A 9,239-nucleotide genomic window follows, 5' to 3' on the forward strand; every position below is an offset into this window, starting at 1 on the left:
GCATCCTTGGCTGATGGTGTCATTCTCATCGTAGGACTTCTGCCATGGGCAAGTGATGTGGCCGCCCCTCAGTGCCCTGCAGGTGAAGCTGGCAGAGCCCCGACAGTCCTGCAAGCAGGTGTGCCAGGAGAACCAGCTCATCTGTGAGCCATCTTTCTTCCAGCACCTCAACAAGGACAAGGACATGCTGAAGTAAGTGCACCAGGGTGGGGGAGGGAGATGGGGGGCAGCTCTACCCCTGTGGATATTCTGTGTTCAGGGACTCTCAATTCCAGGATGTGGGCTGGAAGTGAAAGTTGTGAGGGAGAGAGGGGAGGTTATAGAATGGTACCCTAGCATCTTCATTGTTCAGTGACATGAAGTCACCTGGCGTGCTAATATACATAGAATTTGAATGGAGGGTGTTGTAATTTGCATAAAGAATGCCACATCTGAGCTTGGAGTTTGTGGAAGGTTTGTACTCAAGAACCAAGAAATAGAGATAGACAGAGACTCACACGCACTGATAGACCTATGTCTGAGATCCTGACAGCAGCCGGGTCCTCAGATAGTCTGGACAGGTGTTCAGCCACGGAGTCAAAGAGAAGTAGAGCTGCCACAAAACTATCAATAATGTTCCGGGCCCATTCCCCCTTCACAACCCCACCTCCTTTTACCCTTGGGTTGAGAGGTACATCCTAGCTGGGCTTGGTCCTCAGTAGCAAGATAGCTATGACACTGACCGGCATGTCCAGGGCCACACCATTGAGGGGTTCCAGTGCTGTTGACCTCTTTACCCCATCCTTGCAGTACTTACTTTCCAAATGGAGTTTGATATCAGCCATTCCCAAATTTCCACATGAAGTTTCTTCTGGCTTCTGACTCATGATCCCTGCCCATGCTAACTTCCCTCTCCCAGGTTTTATCGCACCCCACTGTGGTTCCCATACTTCCTACTTTTCTAGCCTCCCACACCTCCTGAATAGCACCAGTAAAGGATTTTCTCCAAGACAGTTGCCTTCAAATAATAAAACAACACTCTCTCACTTCCAAGTAACCCAACAGTTGTTCTGCCCCGTGCTGCAAGACCAGCTATACAGAGTGGAGTGGACCTGGGACTCAGGGCTTGCCGGTCCCCCATTCAGGCTTTGTGCCTGGCCACTGTGGTTACTGTGCATGGTGGTCTGAGCTGTGAGTCACAGTGTCCAAAGCATGGCGTAAAACCCCTTTTAGAGCCTGTGGTCTCTGGCATAGCTCACAAGAAAGCTCTTTTCAGTAGGGCAGTGGACAATGCTGTTTTCTCCCATGCTTGTTTTTCTGATTGATGCTGAACCAACACAAAAGCACAGTCTGGGAGTTGGAGGCCAGGGTGGGGCTAGAGGAGTAGGGCTGGGGGGGGGCGGGGGGAGAGCTCCTGTTGTGCACCCAGGGAAGCTTTGGGAGAGAGTGGGAGCCTGACTTGGGTAGAAAGCAGATGGCAACACCAGAAGCTCCTAGTTCCATAACATAGATCCAGTTCCATACAGGGCTTCCCACGGGCTTCTTTTGCAAATAGCTCCCAGAGCAAAGAGATTTTTTTTTAAGGAACCCAAGCACTCTGTTTATATTAGAAACACTATTGAATCACCAGGTCCAGATTTTTGCACTGTACTTACAGTTCAGTGTGCAGCCACCTCTGGAAGAGGAGCCATGAGCTACTGCCTCTGCAAATGAGTCCTACACAAGGACTCCTGAACAGCGTGGCTTTCTTCCCAGCCTGGACCCTGACGTCAGTACTGTGATTGGAGTTTGGTTCAGAGCTAGAATGAGACCCACCTGGGTGGCTCTACCTACACACAAGACCTACCTCCAAAGCAAGAGTCAACAGGAACAGGAGGGGTGATCAACAACTGGGCAGGTGGTCAGTTCCCTCTTTGGAACCAGTTTTCTCATCTGCAGAATGGGGACTTCCTGAGTGCTGATGAGATGGTAATCAGCCCTTGCTGAACCAATACAATGGCCCCTTTGGGTCAGAGCTTTGGGCAGTAGACTCAACTGAATGCTGGCAGTCTGAGACTAGATTGGTGCAGCCAGTCCCTGAGCCTTGCGATCGCTCCCTCCCCTCCTCCATCACATCCACCGTAGAGATTCGGGCTTCTTAGCAGGAAGCTGGAGCAAATGGTAATTTTGCAATAAAGCCATCTGAAATTAATTCTGTGAGCATAAGAGCTCTACTGAATAACTTGTTCATGCATTTGTAAATACTGATAATGTTGTAAAAGCCCAGCTATCTGGCAGTCTATTGAGTGTCCCCTCAGCGTGGAGGTAATCCTGGTCCATCCATATTCATGGCCAATTAGCAATTAGCAGCTCCAGCACACCCAGGCTGCTTTATCTTCTCCAACTTGGAGCTCTGTTCTCAGCTGAGCTTAAGCTCCTTTCAGACTCCTGGTGTCCACAACCTTTAATAACCTCCTATCCTAGTTATGTGGTAGGAGTTTTTGTTTTTTGTTTGTTGGTTGGTTGGTCATGGGGCTTGAACTCTGGGCCTGGGCGTTGTCCCTCAGCTCTTCAGTTCAAGGCTAGTGCTCTACCACTTGAGCCACAGCGCCGCTTCTGGTTTCCTGGTGATTTATTGGAGATAAGAGTTTCACGGAGTTTCCTGCCCGGGATGGCTCTGAACCAAGATCCTCAGATCTCAGCCTCCTAAGTAGGTAGGATTACAGGCATGAGCCACTGGCACCCAACTTTGTGTTGCCATCTTGAGTCAGTAACAAGCAGGCAGGTGGTCTTTGAGCTTCTGTTCCTGCCAGGGGCAACTGAGTGCTAAGAAGACTGGTACAGAACACTCACCCTTGAGGTCTGAGTTGTCCTCTGGGTATGATTTCATACAAGGTAGATGGGACCAGGAAGTGGCAGAGTCCATCCAGTCCAGGGTGCCCTTGGAAAGTCAGCTGTGTGTTCCAAGGTTTCAAATTACAAGTGGTCCCTCAGCTTACCCTGGTACAACACAGATTTTTTGTTTTTTATTTCTCCATTCCTGGGGCTTGAACTCGGCCTGGGCACTGTCTTTGAGCTTCTTTTGCTAAAGGCTAGAGCTCTACCACTTGAGCTGCAGCACCACTCCTGGCTTTCTATAAGTAGATTTTTGGAGTTAAGAATCTCACAGACTTTCCTATCTGGGCTGGCTTTAAACCACAATCCTCAGATTTCAGCCTCCTGAGTAGCTAGTAGCCATAAGCCACCAGTGTGAAGCTTCAACTCAGGACCTTTTTATCTGCTTTACTTCAAATTTTGGATTTCTCTAGATTAAGGGTAAGTGGTTTGATTCTGCGTCATGATGCCAGGCCCTGGCAGCAGCAATTGCTCCCAGGTAGCCACACAGTCATTAGGCACAACTGACACTATAGCATACTGTGTTGCTGAGCTGTGACAATCACTAGATTAAGTGTTTTAGAGTTTTGTTAGTTTGTTGGCAGTACTGAGGTTTAATCTCTTGGATTCATGCTTGCTAGGCAAGTGCTCTACCTCTTGAGTCACATCTCTGATTATTTTTGTATGTCTGCCTTATGCTACTAGGGCTTAAATTCAGGTCCTGAGCACTGTTCCCTGAACTTTTTTTGCTCAAGGCTGGAGCTTTACCATTTCAGCCACAGCTCCCCTTCTGGCTTTTTGCTGGTTAAATGGAGGTAAGAGTCTCTAGGATTACAGGCATGAGCCACCAGCACCTAGTCCCTCTGGTTATTTTTGAGACCTGGGTCAGTCTAGATCATGATCCTCCTATTCTTCCCACTGCATTAGGATCTACGCACAGCTCTATCACAGGTTTTTCTGTTGATGTGGGTTCTCATGAGCTTCTTTGCTTGGGCTGGCCTGAACTGTGGTCCTCCTGTTGTCAATCTCCTGCATGGCTGGGCTGACAGGCATGCACCCAGCTTTTTGTCTTAATAGGCTCTTGTGAACTTTTTTGTCTTATCTAAGCATAAACCCTGATCTCCTGATCTTAGCAGGGTTACAGATGTGAGCCACCATACCCAGCTGATTAGATATATTTAACGTGTTTTCCATTTATGATATTTTCAACTTGGGGTGCGTTTACGCAGACATGACCTTATGGAAGGGGAGAAACATCTGTGTGAGCACTGATGCTTTTGCTTGAGGAGATTCTAAGTAGTGAAATGTAGACCAAGTACTTGGGCACCTGGGAGGACCCTAAGCCTGGGCAGCCACCCAGGGCTGCGGGTGGGGATGGATCTTTGCAGAAAGGAAGGTACACCAGGACAGGGACTAGGAAGGTGAACAAGAGCAGCAGCTGGAAATGCCCTTCTTCTGCCAGGCATCTGAAGGGGCTATGATTCCAACACCCTGCATCAGGGAGAGTCAGGAGCATCTGTCTGTTCCTCTAGGACTGAGCTTCTCAGCCTATCCCATGAACTATGAACTGAGAGCTGATGGGCCCCACAGAGCAGCTGCTCTGGACCCGTGAGAATGCTGAGAACTGGAGAGAAGGCATCTTGTGGGAAAAGAGAGGGGAGATGGCACTTTGCAGATGTGTGTGTGTGTGCATGCACGCACATGCATGGGTACACGTGTGCGTGTATAAAAGGGCCAGACAAGCACAGTCCAATGTGAGCTCCAGAGCCAGCCTGATGCAGTGGCCCAAAGCTACATTCCTAGCTACTTGGGAAGTGGAGTTCAGGGGATCATGGTTCAAAGCCAGCCAGAGGAGGAGGGGATGAAGTGGGGGAGTTCACAAGACTCTATCTTTGTCAGTACATGGGTATGGTGTACATGCCAGTCATCCCAAGCTATGGGGAAGTACAATGGCTGGGTGCAGTGGTACGCGCCTGCCATCCCAGCCACAGACAGAATCACAGGTAGGAGGATCACAATTACAAAATGGCTAGACCGCTACATGCCCATGGCATCACACGCTGCACTGTTGGGAAACTGCCTTATGGCTGGTCCCCACTGTGGTCCTGGGAACGGTCTGCTGCTGGAGCACTTTGTGCATTTTCTACCTCATCCTGACAGGCAGGTTTTAGCCCTGTTGGCTATACACTCACAGATGTGAGCACAGGTGTGCTCGTAGCTGGCAGACTCCCTAGAACCTGAGTCTTGGTGACCTGGGGAGAGGATAGGAGGGCCTTCCATGGCTCCTAGCAATTGCACCCATCCACAGAGGGTCTACCAGTGGGAGAGATCTCCATGCTCGCAGCCAGCAGTGTGCTAGGCAGATGGTCTGATTTAAGCCTTCACATCTGCTGTATTCCACCTACAAAAATAAATACCATCCATGTGCAACTTACTTTATTATGAGTGGAGTTGCAGATACCCTTTGTTTTTCTTTTCTCTCTCCTTTCTTCCTTCCTTCCTTCCTTCCTTCCTTCCTTCCTTCCTTCCTCCCTTCCTCCCTCCCTTTCTCCTTCTTCCTTGCTTGCTTTCTTTCTCTTTCTTCCTTGCTTTCTTTCCGTCCCTCCCTTCCTTCCTTCCTTCCTTCCTTTTCTTTCTTCCTTTCTTCCTTTCTTTCTTTCTTTCTTTCATGTGTGTGGCATGTGCACATGCCTGTTCTGGGTCTTAAACTCAGGACCTGGCTACACAAGACAAAAAAAACTCAGCCACAGCTCCACTTCTGACTTTGTTGGTGGTTAATTGTTGATATGAGTCTTGTGGAGTTTTCCTGCCCAGGCCAGCTTCAAACTGTGATCCTCAGCTCTAAGCTTCCTAGTAGCCAGGGTTATAGGTGTGAGCCACCAGCACTCTTGAGAGTATCCCTTTCCTCTTTACTAGTGAAGTGGGGTACCATGTGAAGGCATCGACAGCCCCACACCTTAGAAAGCTCCCATGAACCTCCCTATCACTGTCTTCCTTCTTGATCCATGACCTTAACCCCTAGGCATCACCACTTTCCAGCTGGCACCAAGAGCATGGGTGGGAAGGTGGTTAGGACTGTGGAAGAGCTCCCTGCCTAGCCAGTGTCTGCAGGAGTGAAGAGACCTGCCCTCTGAGATGCCCTACTCCTAAGGGGCCAGAGAGACATGTGCAGAAGCCAGCAGATGTGCTGGGAATTGCAGGATTTCCTATGGGCAGGGCCCAGGTGGCTGGCAGGAATGAGAGGGAAAAAAGGTACTTCCTTACCCTACCCCCACCCCAACACACACACCTCATCTGGAAGCTTTCCAGAGACAGCTGGAAATCGCAAATCCCCTATCCTCATCTCCTCTCCCTCAGCAAAGAGGGGAGATTTCCATCATCAAAGCAGAATGGGCAGTGCTGTGATGTCTGTTAGGGAAGTGTCATAGCCCATCCAGTGCCTGCCAGGCAATGATGACCTTGGCAGTGACCATAGTCATCCCAAGCATGAATGTCAGTGGATCACTAACTCAAAGGTAGACTCTGCCAAGTACTGTAGAAGCACTACCTTAATTCCTGCAATTGAGGTTTAATGATCCTCATCTTAAGAGAAGAAAACACTGAACCACAGAAAAACTGTCACTTTGTCTCATCAAAGACAAAGCCAGGATTCAAACTCAGGTCTTGCCTGGCCCAGAACACCTTGTTCCCCAAACTCAAGTGTAGCACTCTGCATGGGGTTCTCATGCGGGACACTGGGTGAAGCCCCTTTGTTGGAGGAGGGAGAGAGGAGGTTGGTGGGGGAACCAATGTGTCCCAGGTGAGAAGGAAAGGGGTTCAGTCCTCTGAGATAAGCAGCCTATATTGGCTCCTTGGGAACACAATATCTAAGTGTCATTAGTCCCCCAAGCAATGGCCCCCAGACTGAAGAAGCAAAGCTCTTTGTAGCCCACAGACCATCCACCATGGGGCACAGGAGCAGGGCCTATGAACCTCTTTGTGGTCCTGTGGCCTCAGCTCTCTGACCTCCAACTAGGGTTACAAGAGGCCATGAGAACAGAGCAAAGTCCCAAGAAGCCAGGTCAATGAGAGTACACCAGATTGCTTTCTAGGGGAGAGTAAAGCCTTTTCAAGCTTTTTATGGGTGTATCCACACCAGTACAGGGACTTGAACATAGGGTCTTATGCTCTCCATGGGCTTTTTTTGCTCAAGTCTAGTGCTCTACCACTTGAGGCACTTCTATTTCTGGCTTTTTGCTAGTTAGAGACTAGAGTCTCACAGACTTTTGTGCCTGGCCTGGCTTCAAACCACAATCTTCAGATATCAGCCTTGTGAGTAGCAAGGATTACAGATAGGAGCTACCTGCACCCAGTTCTTTTTAAGCATTTAGTTAAAAAGGAAGAGCTTTGCTCCATCCTTACTCCTCAGAAGCACCCATTACTAATGCTTTAGCGAGTAGCCACCTTGGCTTTTTCCTTTTCTTTTTTCTTTTTCTTTTTCTCTCTCTTTTTTTTTTGTTAGAGTCCAGGACTCATACTTGTTACTTGATACTTTCACTCATTGGCTGGTGCTCTACCAACTGAGCCATGCCTCCAGCCCCAGCCACCTTGGCTTTTAACACTCAATTGCTTGGTTACTCTGTAACATGCCAAGTAGTCACAGTTCACACACTGGGATATTTCTCCTTCATTCTTTTCCAATGACTGCAAGAGTACAGAAGGCCTGTGGTTTGTTTGGCCATTTTCCACTTGGTGAATATGCAAATTATTTCCAGCTTGTTTTTCTTCCAGCTTTTTTCTTTTTGCTTATGTGGTGCTGAGGAATCAAACCCAGGGCCTCATGCATGCAAGGCAAGTGCTCTACCACTGAGCCAACTTCCCAGTCCGTCCGGTTTGTTTTTCTGATAGACAGTTCTTCTCTATCTAGCCCAGCCCCAAAGACACACCCTTCCACCCCCATGTGGATATGTGCATGCCTTTCACAGCTGAGATTCACAGGATGGAGGACTGTGGGGTCAGAGGGTGTATTCCATCTCCTATTGGAAACAGGAAAAGTGAACGTACACCCCATATCTCAGGTGGGCACATGGCCAGGACAGGTTCTATCCCCTGCATCTCTAACCCCTGTGACTTTCTTTTCTACCCCAGGTATGAGGTCATCTGCCAAAGCTCAGAGCTAGCCAAGGACATCCTGGTACCTTCCTTTGACCCTAAGAAGAAACACTGTGTGTTCCAATCGGACCTCTTGCTCTTCAGCTGTGCAGGCGCCCACCCCAGGCACCAGAGGATCTGCCCCTGCCGGGACTTCATCAAGGGCCAGGTGGCCCTCTGTAAAGACTGCCTATAGCAGCTGCTTCCTGGGCGCCACACGCGTTCTGAAAGCAAAGACAAAGATGGTGGTCCAGTTGGCCAGGGCCAGGGTCAGAAGTTATTGAAGGACTCTGGCCAGAGCCGGAAAAAAAAAATTGATCCTTGGTTAGGCTTGGGTACTGCTCCCACTGTGGCCAGCGCATCCCAGTTTTCACCAGAACAAAAGGAGAGCAGGCCAGGCCAGGATATAGTTTCTATTTTGTGAGGAGCCACTGTAGGGAGATTGTCCCTGCAACTGCTCCAGGGTTTAAAAGAAAAAAAGTAGTCTCAAGATGCATTTAAGTTGCAAACAAAACAAGAGGAGGAATTGAGCTCATTGGAAAGAACTTTGAATGGAAACATTCCTAAACCCATTAACTTATTTATTTGGGAGGGAGGGGGGATGGGAGGGCTATAAGGGAGGGACGAAAGGGATTGATCTCAGTCTCTTCTATTTCCCACTGATAATCATCCACCTTCACTATACTATTACTCTGTCTGCTTGGGATAGGGCTGTGTGTGGTACTAAGGCCCAGCTCAAGGCCAGCTGCCAGGACCTAGCTTCTAGAAGCAGGTGGGAGCAAAGCAAAGGAAATCTTGCTTTAGAAGCACAGCCAAACTAGGACATTTTCATAAGAGTTTGTGGATCCTGTGTGTGTTTGGCAGGTGGCAGCTAGAGGACCAGGAACTCTGTGGTTGGAGGTGAGGGGTCCAGAGACCCCAGCCAGGGCTGTTTGGAAGTCAAGATGGACTCCTTTCCTATTTGTCCCTTCCCTAGGCACCCTCACACCTTGGCTCCATTTTCTTCTTACAATGTTTCTAGGAAAGAAAATGCAAGACGGTGGAGTTTTTGTTTGCTAGTCTATGACAAATTCACCCTCCTTCACTTAGTGCTCTGTAATGAGGACCTTTGAACTTGGAGGACAGCTCTCTAGCCCCCAGAGGGCTGAAATTGGCACAGGAATGATAATAATCCTTTAGGGTTTGTGGCACAACTAGAGCTGAGCTCCAAACAGGTGAGTATATGTCCCCCTTTGATGTCTGGCATCTCTGAAGTCTAGTGAATGGGACTCATGGTG

General features: G+C 48.9%; 1 protein-coding gene across 4 annotated transcripts in view; it reads left to right on the top strand.

Moving 5' to 3' along the window:
- Mgat5 (mannosyl (alpha-1,6-)-glycoprotein beta-1,6-N-acetyl-glucosaminyltransferase) overlaps positions 1–8,443 on the top strand; it is a 372,666-nt gene extending 364,223 nt beyond the window's left edge. For all 4 annotated transcript variants that reach the window (XM_013030834.1, XM_013030833.1, XM_013030831.1 and 1 more), the window contains exons 16-17: positions 35–192; positions 7,960–8,443. In XM_013030834.1, the coding sequence (XP_012886288.1) occupies positions 35–192; positions 7,960–8,158 (357 nt within the window). In that variant the 3' untranslated portion in view covers positions 8,159–8,443. The remainder of the gene's footprint in view (positions 1–34; positions 193–7,959) is intronic.
- The last annotated feature ends 796 nt before the right edge of the window (positions 8,444–9,239 follow it).

The sequence above is a fragment of the Dipodomys ordii genome, unplaced genomic scaffold, assembly GCF_000151885.1.
Source record: "Dipodomys ordii isolate 6190 unplaced genomic scaffold, Dord_2.0 Scaffold133, whole genome shotgun sequence".
Classification (NCBI taxonomy): domain Eukaryota; kingdom Metazoa; phylum Chordata; class Mammalia; order Rodentia; family Heteromyidae; genus Dipodomys; species Dipodomys ordii.